Genomic DNA, 19,195 nt, shown 5'->3' with positions numbered 1-19,195 from the left:
ATCCTTGCGGCAACATTTAGTTAGACACCGCATACTCGTCCGTAGTTTCCGGCTTCCTGGAAAGCAATATCGCGCGTTTAACTTCCCATGGACGCCGCTGTGGCTCTTCAGCCATCTGCGCAAGGAAATTCGCTGCATACGAACGTGGTCGGAGTACGAGATGTCTGCTTGTGTTGACGAAGAGTTCTTGTTCACTGTGATGTTGCTAGCGCGCTTTCCTGAGCCGCGTGGTACTGAGCCATGGGTTTATAGCCTCCTCGAATGCAACGCTAATGAAGACGCGCATGGGCTGGAGCAGCTAGCACGTGTTATCGTACGATTTTCAGAATTGTTCGGTGCGCTAGCTCCTATGCAGCACCTTCGATCTATCAATGCTACGTTTTCGGCGCTGATGCTGTCCGTCTGTGCTCACGACACGGAGAAGAGGACTCATGTGCTATGATGTCACAAAATAAACATATATGAGTTTCATGAGACGCCGTCATCATGCCCAACTATATGTTGAGGCCATGAGCGATGGTCTTGAAAATGCATGTTACCTCGATTTTATTTTGTCCGCTTGCCGTGTGACGCAGACACAGATTCGTCATCGGAGGGGAGAGAAATAGTCGGTGCGCTGTGGCTACTTTCCTCTCGCTTGCTACGCTTGCGGTTGGTCTTGCTCCCGCTCTATCACACTCTCGGCGATCTAGCATGTCGCTCTTCGTTGAGGAGAGAGTTACGTAAGGGAGCGCCACGTATTAATCTCGACCGCCAAGGGGGTCCCTTCAGCGTGCATGATCTAAATTAGCGATTTCGCATTTCGCCTTCGTGCCGCCGGAATGCATTCGACGCGGCCGGGAGTCGAACCCGCAACCTCGTGCTCAGCAGCACAACGCCGTAGCAACTGAGCCCCTGCTGCGGTTGGGTTACGAAGTACGTCGTGACGACTGCGGGCACATCACAAGGAGCACATACCAGCTCTCCCCGACATATAAAGCCAGTTCAGAGGTAAACTGCCGGTTGGTTGCACTTCACCCTTACTTTCAAATAATATTAATTATAATGATAATAATAATGTGCTCTCACTCTCTCTCTGTCTCTCGCCTCACGGGGGCATCGCCACCGTTCGGCAAAGCACTGAAATTCCGCCGGCTCACTTCCTCTAGCTGGCCGATGCACGAAGAGGGTTGCGGTGCAACGGTTCGCCAATTCAGTCGACATTCGCGGGGGTGGGGAGGCGACGCTCTTTTACGCAACGGGGCTGCCCACGGCCGCCGGCGCGTGGAAGAGCATCCGCCCTTTGTTGCCTGGCTGAATACATGCGCTCGCTTTTCGCGTGTCCCCCTCCTCCCCATATCGTATATGGGGCTGCGCGCGCGCGTGGCTTTCCTTGCTGAGAACAGAGCGTCGTCTTTTTTCTCCTCTCTCTCTCTCTCTCTCTCGACGAAACCGCGAACGGTAGAGGTCTTTCGGTTCGTGGCGAGGATGCAGCGCGGATCTCCGAAGCGCGGCAAGACAAATGTGCGTTTTGCGTTCCGTCCGGATGCTGCGCATTGGCGCCATGAACTTAGACCGACTCGCCCAAATCGTTATCCTAACCCCTCCCCCCCTCCTACCCCGTATTCAGAAACGCATCTCTAATTGAAGTCCATGCTTGACTTGACCTAAATGACGCCTGGCTTGAACGTCTCCTTCGGCGCGCGTGGGATTCAAGTTTGAGGCGCATTTCTGCATAACGGGGAATGCAGAAATGCATATAATAATTAATATTTGGGGTTTTACGTGCCAAAACCACTTTCTGATTATGAGGCACGCCGTAGTGGAGGACTCCGGAAATTTTGACCGCCTGGGGTTCTTTAACGTGCACCTAAATCTAAGCACACGGGTGTTTTCGCATTTTCGCCCCCATCGAAATGCGGCCGCCGTGGCCGGGATTCGATCCCGCGACCTCGTGCTCAGCAGCCCAACACCATAGCCGCAGAAATGCATATAGTCTTCCGGTTCGCACAACCAGGCCGACGTTGACAACTCAATTCCCGCGTCAAGCGCACCGCACTCTCAACAGCGACTGAAAGCAATCACCGTTTGCACGTTTCGAGCTTTTTTTTTTTTTTTTTTCGTTCGTGAAGCTATGACAGCAGTCAATGGCTGAACGGACTGAGTCTCAACCACACCGCAGGCACGCAACTATCTGAACAAATTATTGCGCGTACGTACACCCAGCCACGAAAGTTTACGGACCACGGGATCTCAGAAAACGTTCAATTCCCGAGCAGCCTGTAGCAGTAGCCAGTAAAACGGTATACGACAATGTCAGCATATTGTAGTCAAAGCCCGAAATGCGAATACCAGGCTGCGTTGTGAGGTCGCGGAGATATTCATCTTCTCAGATTTCATGGTCCGTAATATATTGTGGCCGGGTTTATGTGGCTGGGAATAATTATACTATAGACACTAACGGACAAAGCCGTATCAGAAAGATCACACCTCACATAAAGCAGTGATATAAAAAAAAACATTATTTTGCCCATATCCGCGTCAAATCTTTTGCTGCACGTAATTTTGAAGCCCTGCCTGCCGCATAAACCTTTAAAAAAAGAAAGAAAGAAAACGTAATGTGGTCCTCATCCCGATTGGGAATGAAGAATTAAATAATTAAATTGTGGGGTTTTATGTGCCAAACCCACTTTCTGATCATGAGGTACGCCGTAGTGGGGGACTCCGGAAACTTGAACCACTTCGGGTTCTTTAACGTGCACCTAAACTTAAGTACACGGGTGTTTTCGTATTTCGCCCCTGTCGAAATGCGGCCGCCGTGGCCGGTATTCAATCCCGCGACCTCGTACTCAGCAGCCCAACACCATCGCCAATGAGCAACCACGGCAGGCTGGAATGAAGAATGACGCGGCGCAGATGACGCATACGTCGACGGGCGGTTCGCAGCGAGCGACATATACTATGAGGACATATACTACGCCCGTAGAAGGCGGCCCACATAAATTAACCATGGGGCCTAATTAACGTCCCAAAACTACACGGCTGGTTATTAGGGACGCCGTGGTAGAGAGCTCCGGATTAATTTCAATATCATCCGGGGTTTCTGTAAGGTACACCTAAATCCAAGTACACAAGCATTTTCCATATTTCACCCCCATCGAGAAATGCGACCGGGAGTCGAAAGCGCACCTTCGCGCTTGGGCAGCAGAATGCCGTATACAGCATTTGCTCGAGCCACCAAGAAAGGTGCGCGAGAAATGCAGGACGTGAGAAGAGCAAAAGCTAAGTACGAGCACATACAGACAAAGGGCGCGAACATGTCCTTCCCCTCCTCTTGCATGCCTCGGTGTCCGAGAGTTAATTAAGATAGCGCGTGTTTGGATTCCTGAGCTTGCTTGGCCAGACGCTTGAGAAGAAGAAAAAAAAAACAAGAAATGGGAACAGGAGGAAAGACTCGGAAGGCTTCCTGCCGACGGCGTCTGTTTTTGTCTTCTTCATAAATTCCAAACTGTCTGACTCTCCCGTACGGACGTGCAGTAAAGCGAGCGTCGATGACGTACAGGCTAGAACGAGCAAGTCCCGTACACGAACAGCGTATTCGCAGTCACTCGATCTTACAGCGAGCGAAAAGAATTATCGGGAGCGAAGGGGGGCCGAAGACACGACTAAAATGATGGCCATAACAGCGCAGGCTCGCTACGTCGCATTTCCAACAACGCGACAGCTCGCTCTTTCGGCAAACAGCAGCGAGGTACGCAAAAGCCTTCCGAAGAGGACCGACATGAAATTGAAAGAAGCTGACACGTGCCACTGCGGTGTTTCCGCAACCGGCCCAAACTTGCAATCCGGTGCGACGTCGCGGCGACCCAAAGTGTTTCTTCGCAATTTCCACAGCAGCCGCTCTTCGCATGGCAGACAACAAGCAGAACCAGTCGCCACCCATTTGCTCTCTCTCTCTCTCTTAATCCTTTTCCTCTTTTCCCTCGACGAAACACCAATGCGAAGAGCAGCACAGAAAAACAAAGATCGTTTATTCGTCTACTGCTACGGTCATATCTACCAGACGTGAGCCACAACCGAGGATCGTTTTCTTATTTTTTTTTTCTTTAAGGCACCGAAAACTGTGTGAAATATGTCTGAAGTCGAAGGCCATGCACAACTAAAAAATAAAAATAAACAGGCTGCAAAAGAGCGACCAAAGTCAAAGCAAGGTCATCGGACCGTAGATGACCAGTACGGAGGAGGCGGAACGGCACATTCCCTTCCCGCGTTAGCATGATTAACTGCGCATATAAACACAAGTCACACCGGCAAACATGGACAGCGCGAGTAAAAACTATACCGCTGCGGTTCGTGCGTTCAGTTATACGGCGTTCTATCGCAGTGGGAATGATCTCAATCGGATTAAAACATAATAGATGGACCGGTCAAAACACTCATCTTGTGATTGATATTTATCTTCACGTAGACGCAGCTGACATGCGCGGTGAGGAATACTAAAAAAAAAAAAAGGCACCATAAGAACAAAAACAAAGAAAAAGAAACGCACTACTTAACAGTTCGTGCCTCCCCATGCCTACGCTTTCGTGCCAAAGGTCACACCGCTGCCGTTGCCCATGTGGGCAACCTCCTCTACACTGGATTGACAGCCTCTGCTTGCGACCAAGTGCTCGCAGGCTCCTGCGACATTACCAGTGGTTTTTACCCGACATTCACATTACTTCCGCGGCAGACACAGTACTCCGTCACGGGCGTGGACGAGTCGCGGGGACTCCGGGCCAATTTCGACCGATCCGAAATTCTTCCGACATGCGCCCCGACCTCGACGCACGGGCGCAATTTCTGTATGGCGTCCGTATCCGAATGCTGCAGCGGGACCAGGAAATCGAACCTGCTACCCAGTGGCGGCAGCAAAACGCCACGTGGCCGTTTCGGAACTGAGGAGCCACCGTGACGGCGGAGCGATGGAAATGCCATATTCGTGGACCGACCTCGAGGCAGGAACAAACGAAACAGAAAGAAAGAAAATCACACAGGATGCCGGGTGGTGCGTTTGCGATTGCTGGTCAGAGATCTCATTTGCGAAACGACAGGGCCCTCTCGGATTTCTTCTGATCTCTCTCTCTCTCTCTCTCTCTCTCTCTCTCTCTCTCTCTCTCTCTCTCTCTCTCTCTCTCTCTCTCTCTCCACACACGCACACACACATACATAAGTGCGCGCGTGCGTGCTGACCGGCTAAGCCGGTGTCCAGCAGCGCAGGCAATAGAGAAAAAAATCATTTTGGGACGGCGAAAATCGGACTGCAGGACAAAACACACACGAATTACGCGAATGGACTTTTTTTTATTTCGCGATAGCTATAATTTGTGGTAAAAGGTTCGCCTCCTTTTTGTCGATGCAGTTCACTCTACACCACTGCCGAACCTGAACAGCACCCAGTTAGGCTAGCTTCCTGCTTTAAGAAAGCAGTGAAGTGGAATTTCCGAGGTACTTTACGGCGGAACTTGCAAGGTCAGCAAGTCGGAATTATGTCGCCAAAATTCGGCACCACACGCACTACATTTTCTAACATTGTCACTGCCGCCTTCTGCAACTAGAAACCAGCAGTTTCTTTGGCAAAATGATCCGAGTTTCTTGAACTCTCCTCTCCATCTTTTCAACACAATCACACGGTTCATAAAAGACATCGAAATTGGCTTGGTCGGCGCCTGCGCTAGCACGCGGGGCCGCCGAACTGGTTCCCATGGAGACAGGAAAGCTTTCCAGTTACGCAATCACCGCCACCCGTCGCAATGACGTCAGCTCCGGAGGCGCATTAGCCGTTAGTACTGTTGGCAGCCAGACAATTCGGCAAAGATGGCGCACAGAATCGCCGCAAGCCGTAGTTCGAAGGCACTGACACCGCCAGACCGGGCCACGCAGCAAACACAAAAGAGAAATCGCGCCGCTAGCGACCAACAAGTCCGACGCACTCTAATGGCTGGAGACGCAAAATGCGAGGGAAAGCGGCGAAGTAAGAGAGCGTATACTAAGACACAGATGGAAATTTTAGCGGTTCAAACGTCTGCTGCTCGCCCGCAGGCACTCAGTTATCGACGGTTGTCCAGTCGAAAACAGCGCTTGCGAAACAAAGTATGGAGTGACTCAACGTGAACGAGAGTGAGTGCGTGAGAGAGAACGTCAATGAAAGATGGCGTGTGAGCAAGCGATTTAATTGTGCGGTAGCAAGGTGATCCCCATCACAGTGCACGATGACATATAACTCACCAAACTACAGAAGCTAGACATACAGCTACCTATACTTGGACTTATTATACGGCTAGTCTGCGGTCCAGTACACAATACATAAGAGCAAAAAGCTCTCACCAAAGAGACACATCTATTTTCGAATTAATACGAGTTTAGTTGATACAAGTATAAGCTGTCTTGCTGGGGACAGCATCGTGAATAAGGTGTGCGCCGGTTTGATTTGGTGTATTCGACGTTTCCGAGATGGAGAGGGAGTCCCTGTCACACTGGGAGTTTTAATTTCATTCGAATCGAACGGCGTTCGGTGCAACGAATGCCCTTCGCCCGCGGAGGTGCTACGCTATGTCATTCGGTGGCGATATCAATGGCGATCATTCCGAAAAAAACGTGGCAACTAAAGTAGAACAGGGTAGGTATAAAGTGCTTGCATAAGCAATCCCTATATTTGAATATATTTTTGGGACGTCACTTCACTGAAAAAAAAAAGATATTTTAGTAATGCCTATATAAAAATAGTCGTTCTATTTCAGACTATGTGGCCACTATAAGCCAAAACAAGGCTTAGCTCCCTGAGTAGCCGATAAATTAAAAACAAACAAAATGGCAGACATGGCGACGCTGGACGACGACGCTAAGTTGCAGGAGGTGAAGTGATTAGTTGCTGCGTACTTTGCATTACGAGCAAGGCGTAATAATCAGACGAAGCGATTAGACGTTCTATGGTCGACGAGCAGAGTGGCGGCGGCATGGGCGCGCGGCGGCCAGACGCAGCTGAGCTGGGGAGTAACAACATTTTGCGACAGCCTCCCGCACAGATTTACTCTCTTTAATGTAGCAAGTCCATTAAAACACGCAAACGTTATTATTTCTATACGAGTACGGTTTTCGATTTGCAAATGCTGTGTCCTGTTTTGTTGTGTTTCTTGTGTTGAGAGTACACATTCGCTCCGAGTGCGAAGCCGAATGAGTCTCTCGAACTCATTCGATTGCGGAAGTCATTCGGTGCTAACGACATTAAATATCGCTGTGTAGCAACCGAATAATGTCATTCGATGCTAATGCCATTCGGTTGGAATGACATTAAAACGCCCAGTGTGACAGGGGTATTATAAGAAAGCACGCGCCTCTGTCGACACGCATCCAACGTATACGCCATTTTCCCACCACAATACGCAAGTTTGATGTATCGCTCCGTTTATCCCCCATGCGTGCTCTGTCCTTTGTCTGTTGCGTTACTGGACGACAGTTAGGATGTCTACTCACTCTTAAGCGCGCAGAAAACCCAGACGAACATGTTGCAAGAGCCGTTATAAGACATGAACGATTCCGTTGAAGAGGTGCATGGAGCTATAGTGTCAGAAAGCGTGGCATCACTCGACTCGCTTTGAATGCCGCTTTATGAGAAGGCATGCTTCGCTCAACGCCGATGCACACAAGCTATAGAAAGAACGGACCTCCTGGGACCTGTTTACTGGTAGGAGAAACATCAGCTTCAACGTCACGTTCTCCTCACGCAGCGACTGCCTGCTCTGTTTAATCGCACGCCCCCTTTATTTTGGTCAAAGCTGCTTGCTCTTCGGCCCGTTCGAGGGAGAGGATGTCGAAATGACGTCGTTAGAGTCCTTCAACTTCCTCTCTCTTTGCCGAGAGCCAACGACCGTAGTCCCTCAAGAATGGCTGATAACCACAGATGGAGATTAAGTCTCTCTGCGTGTAGGGGCTCTCGAGCACGGAATGGAAAACTGCCGGTTAACCGCGGGCATGGGGGGCCGGCGCACGAACTCCGTGTCACCAATTATGTGCAGCACTGATCGAAAGCTACTGCATGGCGCGCTCGACACCGGAATGCGAAAACCACTGGGTAAACCGGGCATGTATAACCGGCCGCTACACGCGAAAACCGTGTCACCAATTTAGTGCAGTGTTGACAGAAGGTCACTACGCGTCCTGTCAGCCGACAAGGCGCGACAAGTGGCTGCGGGTGCCGATCCGAAAAAAAAAAAAAAAAAAGAGGAAGCGGGACCCGTCGATCTTCCCATTCAGACGACTGACACGCACAGGAAAGAGAAGACGACGTGGAATTGCGGGTGAGATCCACAAACGGGACAACGTACAAATTTTGGGTTCCCGATCTGATTGGCCGGCGCGGCACACATTTCTAGCTGCACTGTATTGCAAGGAACAGGCGGTGCAGACTCACGCGCCTGCGGCTCGCAGGCGGCATATTCACTCCTGAACTCGGCCACCATTCCACGTTTACTCACTTTCCGCAAAGGAGCTTTACAAAACACCGGCCGCCAAGGCTAGAGCACAATATCTACAGCCTGCGTACAAAAGAAACGGGAGCCGAGATTCAATTTCGCACACACGCACCGGAGCTGTTTACATATACTCCTCACGGGTACCACCATATGCTTTTCCAGTCCGCAGCTTCTTAAAACCCTCCACGACCATGACGGTTCAAGAAAATGTCACTGTTGTTTCTAGAAGAAAACACGCCCATCCCCAGTGTTCGCCTCAAACAAACGATGTACTGCGCAAATAATACCCACATTTCAGTGGCCTGAGAGCGTCTCACCAGAGAATTAAGCGCCGCTGCGCACATTACACAGACTCGGGCTGTGTTCAGCGCACTTTTGCTGCGCTCGTAAGCGAGCCTCGTGCTGCCGGCGAGACACAGATTATATATATATATATATATATATATATATATATATATATATATATATATATATATATATATATATATATATATATATATATACATACACACCGCGTGTAGACGGTGGAAACGTTCCCGAAGCACAAAACCGAATTACAACGCTGCGCCATCCAAAGAGGCAACAGCTGGGTCGGAATAGAGAAACAAAACAAGGCCAGACAGATATGCGGCCGCGCAGGCGCAAAGAACAAGGTACGCGTCGGATGAGAACGCACCTGTGCGCGCGCATGGTCCTAGCAACAAACAAGCCGCTAATACTAAAGGAAACACTCGCGCTGAGTCAGCCGCCGGTTATTACGCGGGATTCTTACCGGAAATGAATCAAAGCATGAACGGTATACCGGCCAGCAGTTCCAATTAGTGCCTCGGTTCGCTCGGTAACTTCTTTACGCTGATTCATTTAAGCCCACGATACGCTAAACTGCATTATAGTGAAGGTGAACAAGGGTGGCTGAACAATATGCTGGAGTGAATGTGAGTAGACTTAACGTCAACGAGAGCGAGTGAGCAAGCGCTTGCATTGTGCGGTAGCGAGACGATCCGCGTCACAACGCACGATGACCTATAACTTATCGAACCATAGAAGCTAGACATACAGCTACCTGGACTTCTTATATACGACTAGTCTGCGGTCCTGTACACAATACATAATACGCACAAGCTCCCACCAATGTGCATGAAAAGCCATAGTAAAAAATCTCTCTCTCTCTCTCTCTCTCTCTCTCTCTCTCTCTCTCTCTCTCTCTCTCACACACACACACACACACACGCGCGCGTGGGAGAGAGATATGCCTAACTCGTAACAGAAAACAACGGCTGCTCCGTAAAGTGCACATCTGCGGCAGTGGCAGCGCCGGATAATGAGTCGCGCTCATTGAACGAAGGTATGCAGGCGAGTTGTAATTTCTTTTTTTGCCGGTTCGCAGAACTTATTAGAACGCGTAATGACTTCGCGGTGGCGATTTTCAGAACGAAATGCCAATCACTTCGAAGAGCTTATTATCGCGAATGCTCACCATACACGCTCCTGCATTCGAACTAAATTCATTAGGCGCGCCGTATATACTTTATAAACAGCATAGAAATGGCTAAGAGAAACTTGAAAAAATGTGATGGCTTGTTTTCCAAACCAAGGCAAAATGCATTATCGACTACGAATGTTTACGGACAAATGGAGACCTCTAAAAGTGTAAAACAGGATAATCTCTTTCGCGATTCTCAGGTGCGCAGAGAGAGAGAGAGAGAGATGCAAAGCGCTAAAGATGCGCTCGCACGGAAGTGGGAACGGGACTTTCTTCAATTTAAGCACGCATGCCACACGACATTCTTCTTTCTTTTTTCAACTGTTCGCGCGCGCTCTAAACATATAAGTGAGCTATCAGTGGTGCACTAACTGCAGCCGTGGTCGAATGAGAGTATTTCCATGATAACCTGTCCCCCTCAAGTATGTAGTGCGCAATAATTTGCTCCGTAAATTAGCTGCACCCGCACGCTTTTCGGAAAAGTGTAAAACACTCCCGCCCCCCCCCCCCCCTCCTTATACATTGCGCTGGCGAAATGCGCCCGCGCGCGTCTTTCTTCATTCCTGCCGGGCAGACGGCAGACGGGAAATGACCGTTTTCAATCACCGATCCTGGGACGCCACTTCACTAGAAAAAAAAAAGAAGGTAAAAGCCACGGTGCCGATATAACTTATGGAAGGCAGTACTGCGGCCCTATGTTTAAAGAGAAAGTAAGGAGAAACACGAAGTCAGTTTACACTGAGACTCCTTCAAAATCTACTTCCGTTAACGTCGCGCTAGGAGGTCGATTACTTGAAGAAAAAAAGACCAACTTCCACATTTTTTTTTCCTTTCTTTTTCATTTCGCGGTGTAAGTCCAGCGCCGGTGCGTCAAGTGTGACGTCACGGATTTCAATGCATCATGTCGTACTTAGGCCGTTGCGGCTCCGTAAAGGTTCTCGAAACTTGTGAAATTTAGTCTTTGGTTCTTTTGTTTCTGTTTTTTTTTTATAACACAGTGTAATCCATCTTTACCAATGAAAATTTAACTACAGAGAGCAGACGCAGTCGCAAAATCCGTGACGTCGTGGGGAAACGGTGCGGGGAATTGCAAGGCGCCGTCGCCACCAGTCTGTCACTTTTTTTTTTTTTTTTCTGGCTTTATCAAGCGTCTCTTTCACGGTAAAAGTGACTTTGCCGGTTTTCATTTTTTTTTTTGGACACTGTGGGAGGGTAACTGACTAATAAAAGCTAAACAACAGATTTATCTCGTACCCTAATCACAGTGCCCCAAGGGTCTATACGCTAGCCAAGATGTAGCCAACAATAGACTGAGATAATAAACGTAGACAGGTACAGCCAAGCTGCCGCAACAGTATACAACTACGGACGACCACTCCCCGCGCCAATCAAAATGGACATGCAGGACGCGCTAGAGACGAAGTGACGAATCACTAACCGACCTCTTGGGTTTTAATGTATTGCCTCTTGTTAAACGAATATGTAATGCTTACTAAAAAGTGTATATTGCCTCTTGTTAAACGTATATGTAATGCTTACTAATAAGTGTATATTGTCGCTTGTTAGACGAATATGTAATGCTTTCTAATAAGTGTATATACATCTTTATTAGGCTTCTGGCTGAGCTACAGTGACCGTCTAGTACTCTGAACCGGATACTAGCCGGAAAGGCTATAGTGTTCCTAATATTTTGCGTGTATCTCCTCTTCGACATTGTACAGTAAATCTATAATTGATTGATTGATTGATTGATTGATTGATTGATTGATTGATTGATTGATTGATTGATTGATTGATTGATTGATTGACGCACAAACCAAGGTGCAACATTGTACCGTCGCATCGGAGAAATAAAAACGCATTGTACACCTGAGGTAATAAGCTACCATGGAGCGGTGAATGTATGAGCACCCACGCAACAATCATACTCGCAGGAGGCCTTGGCCATCCGATACTGATGCGAAAAGATTCCAAAAGGTAACTTAATATAGTTGCAGACGAGTAACGACGGCCAGAAGGCCTCGAAGGATAGCACTTCTGCCGCAAAGTAGCCAAATACATGGCAGGCAAGCACACATACTCCAAAAGCAAACGGCCAAATAGCCCACGGCACAACTTGTTGCGCGTGGACAAGAACCCCCCCAACGTGGGCGTTTCGTGCAAGCTGTCGACCCATTCAGACGCGCATCACGGGTCAACCGCAACGCGCGCTGGTCGATCGACGGCGAACCAAGAAGCGCCAAGCGCCACTCGCTCGGGAGTTTCAAGGACAACAGGTGTGGCGTGACTGGCGACCGATTGGACTTGCGCAATTTGACTAATTGTCTTTAACGTTGTTTCTGTTCGTTCCTTCGTTTGTTTGTTTTTTATCCATTTAACGCACCTGGTTTCCGCTCCACTGCATGCTGACGGGCACCGAAATTTAATGCGTTAGTGACCTACTGCTAATGAACGACAACAACTGATAAGCGTTTAGCGTTACGAAGCTGCGCAGTCAGTCACGCCGTGGCCGGTCCTTGCGCCAAGGAACACTATACTTATCATCATTCTTGACAGACGTCGTCAGTGCAGGGCTGCGAATTCGACCTTGGCCATCTGAAATTTCCTAACGCAAGCTTTTTTTTTCTTTTTTTTAAATAGGAGAATCGCGTACACGACCTTCCGCTCGGCACCAAATCGCCACACATACCGCTCTAAAATGTCAACAACCATCAATATTTCTTGCAGTGGCGATCCATGTTTTTTTTTTTTTTTTTGGCACAGAGCTTGAGGCTGCGCGCGCTTTCTAAAACTGACACACCACAGTGAGTGTCGAGACCTCGTTCGCCGAAATGGTCGAAATAAGACAAATACCTTGAAGTCTGCGACGGTAGCATCGACATACCGACCGCGCTTCCTTCGACGCGAAATTCAACAAAAGAAGTTAGTTCAGCCTCCAGCCCCTATTCTGTCAAATAAATAAATATTTAGTTTTAAAGAAGAATATACTAGTTTCAAAACGATGTATCCCTGCGTTTTAATGACCTTTTAAAGGAAGGTGTTAGCTACGCGACTGCGTGCGTCCAGGGCCAAAGTCGAAGGTAATGATCAATCCCCACAGAACTTGGCAATTCGATCGCTCAAACTGATAAACCTCACCCAATGGCAACGAATCGAAAAAAAGGAGAGAGAGAGAAAGAAAACACTCGCTTTCTGTCCGACACTTCTAGGTGGGCAGATCTTCCCAAACAACTATTGTACTCTCTCTCTCTCTCTCTCTCTCTCTCTCTCTCTCTCTCTCTCTCTTTATTATTATTTTTTAATGTTCCTGGCTAGGCCAGCTTTTCCTTAAACAAGTTGCGAGGCAACGTCTATACACCTCAAAGCCCTTGTTCTCGTAAAATCCGCAACTGCTTCCTTCTGATAAGGGTCGACCAAAAAGTTGTGTACGGCGCTTGGCAGCCAAGTCGCATCCTACACCACTGAACCAAAGCCGTTTAACGCGTTAGTCAAGGGGGAAACAAACTAGAAAACAAACAAAGACAAGTAGTTCTAGATCATTCTGGGGAACGTCCACGCCACGCCGACAGGAAACACAACCCTGTCTGACGACGACGACGCATAGAATTATCTGTTCAGGCGCGCCGTGCGATTGTATATCGCGTGAAATGCAGCTATTTTTGCCGATATTTCGATTCTTCTCGGCCTACATAGGTTATTTCTAGAGTATCTGAGAATGGCATTCGCGCGACCTCTCGACATCAGGCGATCACGGACTGCAGAGAAAAAGCCACTCTTAACAAAAACAAGTCGTCTCAATTAAGAGTGGATACCTGGGCTAGCTTGTTGGTAAATTGCATTGCTCAAACCAAGGGCGCTGTGGTGTTCATCTCTGCCTTCAGCGTTTTTTTTTCTCGCGCTCTTGGTTTTGAGCAAAGCGCTTCCTCAGTGTGTTTGTCTAGTGTTTCTTTGGCTCCTCTGCTGTGCATTCTATATCTACCTGGCAGCCAATTAGGAGGCGAGATGCGGTTCCCAACGTTGAAACGTATATAGGGCTGACGATGCATACGAGTTACGTAAGTCCTACGCTGTCAGAAGTTGGGACCATGATGTTATACATGTTGTTATATATGGTTGTCATACCACAAAGAATGTCGTTAAACCTATACGTGATCGCTGAGGGCTCACACTCTTCCTTGTCAGGGAGAGAGAGAAACTTTTATGTCATAACGACTCTTAGCCCGAGTCGTTGCTGTGAGAGTACATCTGAGCCCCTGTTCTTTATGGCAGACTTTTGCGACGTCACAGCTCGCATCCCGTCGTATGGAAATAAAAAAAAAATTCAGAAAGAAAACGAAAAATAAAATTCGAAACGCAATCATACAATCTAACTAAACTAACATTCAAACTAGACAAGCCAGAACGCAAGCACAGTTCGCAGTTACAAACGTGTTATTCTGGCCCAAGCAACAAGTCGAAGTATTCCAAAGTTACTTGGTCTGCCACGGGCGTTTTGTGTACAGAATCTACCTGCAAGACATGTGGGATAGATATAGTTTCGATCTTTGTAACATGTTCTCGCAGCAGTTTCGCACAATTATCAACGCAACGTCCCAAACCTGCGCATAAGTGGAAGTTACAAAAAACATATATGCGAGGTTGTTTTCTTTTTTATTCTCTTTCTTCTTTCTCCCCCAAAGTTTCAAAGACGGAACCACATCGAACGCGCCTCATCCTTGATTACAACGTGGAGCCCCGTCGCCTAAGTGCGTTTTATAGAATTCGGTTTTGTCTTCAGAGCTATCGAGTGAAAATTAGTAGCGTGTCAAGCGCCCACTCTAGGGTCGTCGCGCATATCAACGGCAAATAATTTCTGATCGCGATTATCCCGACTCGCCGAAAAAAAAAAAAAAAAAAAGCTGTTTTGTTTTGATCAGAAGCACACCCACAGCAATCTGCATCAACCGATTTTGTTGGATCACATGTGCGTTCTCAATGGCAACTGAACACAGTCACTGCTGAAAGTTGCTCCTCCCGCTATACACAAATGAAGTGATCACTTTTCAACCTCGTAAATTATTCGTCTTTCAAGCAAGAACGATATCTTGCTTTTTTTTTTCCCCACTAATTGCAGCAAGCCTGCGACTGTTCCTTACATAATACCTCTGTCACACGGCAAATCTAATATCATTTCCAACAAATGAGATTTGTTGCGATCACTGTCATTACCACAGCGCGCTGTCACACGCCAAATCTAATATCATTTCCAACAAACGACATCTGTTTCGATCACTGTCATTACCACAGCGCGCTGTCACGCGGCGAGAATTAAGGTCACTTGAAAATGATGTCAGTGACGATAGTTTAAAAAAGAAAAATGACACGTGAAAGGAGCCTCACACCCACTTTTGCCCAATAGTTTTTTTTTCAATATGCTAAATTGCACTGGAATATTTGATCGTCCCTTTCACACCGTAGTATTCGATCACTAACTTGTCGACATAGCCAACGAAGTCGAGTCAAGCCAAGCCAAAGATAAGGCAATCAACATGGCGAAAAGCTCGACGGGCGCGTCCGCTACATCTGCTAAAGTGGAACGAGAACGGCAGTTACATGTCATCGCCGTTCTGACGTGCATACGGGCTCCTAATATCCTCATTACTGGCGCGTGCCCCAGGAAAACACGCGCATGGTTTCACGTCAAGTCAATCGAAGTGGCCGCGGCCGATGCGAAACAACACGACTGCTGCAGCGAAAGACGGCTGCCTAGTCGCTAGATTGAGAGTAGCTTTCTGTAATTACGCACGTGATGGACGTCACTGTCGTTAAAGTAATAATTAGGCAATAAAATTGCTAGACTAATAGTTTTGTTTTAAAAAAAGAAGCATGTGCCGTTTGCGAAACGCCGGTACACTCGTGGTGTTAAGGATACACATTCGGTTCCAAAGCGTATGCGAATGAGTTTAGCGACCTCATTTCGTTTGTAAATGTCATTTTCGACGAATGTCATTACGTTTTAACCGTGTGACAGCAAACGAATGGCACTACCAGCGAATGTCATTCGTTGTCAATGACATTATATTTGCCGCGTGACAGGGGGTATAAAAGATTATTAATCAAGTTCAACGATACGTGCGGCACGAGACGGCATGCGACGCAGGACATGCGAGCAAAGCGCGCGCGTGTACTCACGTGCGAGATTCTCGGCGTACAGCGACTCGAACTCTTTCTCGATCTGGCCGAACAGCTCGTACAGGCGGCCCCTGCCGTGCAAGAAAGTCAAGAGGAACGCCAGCTGGTCAGAGCCCGCGCTCGGCTTGCGGCCGTTACCGTCCACGACGGCGTTCATGGCTTATGCTACTGGCTTCTCTGTGTCAGTACGAAGGCCCACTGAGACTCACGAACGGGTCGACAACTCGCCTATGGCGCTGGCGGCGTGGAAAGCGCACATGGACACCACACACACACACACACACCCGCGCGCACGAACAATCAAACACGGCGAAAAATGCGTCGAAGCAAACCGGCACGCACACTTCGTCTACTTCGTCTTTTCAGCGCTAGGCACAGAAAAAAAGAAAGAAAACCAAAGAAATGCGGTCTGAAAGTTCAGGCGCGAAGTTTTCCACTCCGACAAAAAAGAAAAGACGTTTTACGCTCTGAGATAAGCAAACGATAACGGCGTTCAACAACCACGACGACGTCCGAAGCGCAGGAAGGTCACTCTGTTTTCTTCGTCCGTCCTCAAAGGCTACAAGACGCCGAAGGCTCGAAGCAACGCCGGAGGCGTCCGAGACGATCGCGACGGTCGAGGAGAAAGGGGACAGCGGCAGCACGCGCAACTCGCAGCCGGCATCCGGAAGCCACGTGCGCGAAGTGACCACGTCGTCGTCTTCTAACCGAAACGGGAAGTGCAGGAGCGGGCTCACACACCCGCGGAGTCAAGCACAGATCCGGCGTTCGCGGCACTGTATCACCACCAGTTGCTTCCGGGAGGCTTTCGCGAGCAACACGACAACAAATCACCTACTTTTTTTTTTACAGAACCGACACCGCCGCGCGGCGAAGCGAGCGAGCGCGCCGCACGCACTCTCCCTCTCCTAGCGGTCACACCGTCGCCGGCACGCAGCGTCAAGAGCGGCCGAGCGCACGCAGCCGCGGACAGAAAGTGAATCCGCGCCGCCTGCTTGCCGCGATATCCGCACAGCGCGCGCGCGACGCAGCGGCTAGCGGCGGCCGCCGACGCATCATCATCATCGCCGCCTCGCCCCTCTACACGCTTTCACCTGCGCTCCCGCGGGCTGTGGGCCAATGGAGGCCCGCTCTCTCTCACGCCTGCCTCCGCGCCCAACTCCTGTTGTTGCTCTATCTCTCTCTCCTGCCCCATCGCCCGCACCTCTCTTCCTCTGTCTCACTTCGTGCTGGTGGCTTCGCGCGTAGCGTCCCTCTCACCCCTCCCTTCACTCCCATTCCCCCCTGTGCAGCGCGGTTGAACATGCACTCTTCGGAGAGACAGCTGCACTTTATCCAATATTTTCAACCCCCTCCCTTCCATTAAGAATTTCCTCTTCCTCTCCTAGCGCTCTCCTGCGGACCGGAGGAAAGAGAATAGCGGAGCGCCGGCGCGCCCCGAAGACGAACTTAACGCGCCGCCTTGTTTACGTAAAAGAACACCGCCTGGACGCGGTAGAAGCAAGACACAGACGCGCAGAGAACCTTCGGTATTTGAAGTATATGACGCTGAAGGTTGGAGAGTGTACTGTACGTCGTTGTCGCTGCAGCTCAATTCCACGAATCCTTCTAAAAGGTGACTCGGCAACAAAGGATGTGTCGCTTTGCTAGATTCTTTTTTTTTTTCCTTCTTTTTATCCCGCAGCGGACGGAGTTTGACTTCTGCAGGTTTCTGATGACGCTGCGCGAGGCGTCACGGCCGTGAGAACGGAAGGCCAGCGTTTAACGCTAAAACCGGGCGCGGTGAAAGTACGGAGTAACGGCAGATTGAATCCTTTAGCGACCGCGCAACAATATTTTTCAGTCGTGACCCTGAGCTGTCGCTTACTGATGTCCACATCATTCCCTTTAATGGAAAAAACAACATGGGGCCAGTCGACAGCTGTTTGTCAAATGACAAAACAATGGCCGCTGAATCGTGTTGTTCAGCCAACAGAGTGCGTCATTTGTTTTGCGCTTAGCTGAGCCCCCTCTTGTCCGGCGTTCCTTTAGCGTACGTCAGCCAACGACGTCAATATATATCAACACGCCAGCGAGTTGAAATTTAATTTGTAACGCGATAGCCCGTTAAAAATCGCGTCGCGGAAAATCCGGCGCCGGCGCACCGTGAGCGAAAACTGCCGCACACGTTTAGGGATATGTGTATTCCACGCCTTGCTATATGACATGCGGTATATAGGGGTTATATTGCCACACCATTCTGTGACTACTGTTGCTCATACCTTGCCTTACATTGTTGACAAAGTCATTCCTCGGAATTTTGAGAACGACAGCCCACTAACAAATGTCATGAAACAAAACACCGACAGCGCACGCCTTTTACGTTAAAGCTTCGCAGACTGAAATATTAAAAGTGCGAAACAATAACAGAAACCTGAAAATGATGTAATTTCTGGCGCGGTTGTGCACCATCTCTGGAATCGGCCCACGTAAGAGGGCCGCCCCGTTTCTACCGAAAGCTCGCCTTCGTGCATAGCGTTCATCGCCTGCGCTCCCCAGTAAACATTGCGGTTACATTAGTTGCAGTTGTCGTGAACTGAATTTAGGTTTGAAATTTAGCGTTAGAAAATCAGGTGTTATGGTATTCAAGGAAAACAGTGAACAGACGTTGGCAATACAGGGCCCGGAAATACCTCGGGTAAGAGAATATAAATACGTTGGTATGTGGATAAACGAAGACAATAGATAAATGGAAACACAGGAAAAAACCATAACAGTAAAGGGGAAGAGAAATGCAACCATAATGGAAGCACAGAGCGCTATGGGCATACAATAGGTACGAGGCCCTCCGAGGTATGTTGAAAGGTGTAATGGTTCCAGGACTTACTTTTGGAAATGCGGTTGTTTGCTATAAATCAGGGGTATAATCAGGGCTCGACGGGAACCAAAGGTCAGTGGGTCGCCTCGCATTGGGCGCTCACGGGAAGACTACAAATAAAGCTATGCAGGGTGATATGGGCTGGACTAGTTTTGAGGTGAGGGAAGCTCACAGTAAAATTGATTATGAAGAACG

General features: G+C 48.8%; 1 protein-coding gene across 4 annotated transcripts in view; it reads right to left on the bottom strand.

Annotated features, from left to right (window-relative positions):
* Positions 1–19,195, bottom strand: part of Wdr37 (WD repeat domain 37) — a 200,107-nt gene that overhangs the window by 145,062 nt on the left and 35,850 nt on the right. For 3 of the 4 annotated variants that reach the window (XM_075693203.1, XM_075693202.1, XM_075693204.1), the window contains exon 3: positions 16,144–16,214. The exons of the other annotated variant lie outside the window; for it this stretch is intronic. In XM_075693203.1, coding sequence (XP_075549318.1) covers positions 16,144–16,214 — 71 coding nt within the window. The remainder of the gene's footprint in view (positions 1–16,143; positions 16,215–19,195) is intronic. 4 annotated transcript variants of the gene reach the window in all.

The sequence above is a fragment of the Dermacentor variabilis genome, chromosome 5, assembly GCF_050947875.1.
Source record: "Dermacentor variabilis isolate Ectoservices chromosome 5, ASM5094787v1, whole genome shotgun sequence".
In the NCBI taxonomy this organism is placed as follows: Eukaryota; Metazoa; Arthropoda; class Arachnida; order Ixodida; family Ixodidae; genus Dermacentor; species Dermacentor variabilis.
Note: the sequence above shows the minus strand (reverse complement) of the source record. Positions and strands in the feature narration are given on the sequence as shown.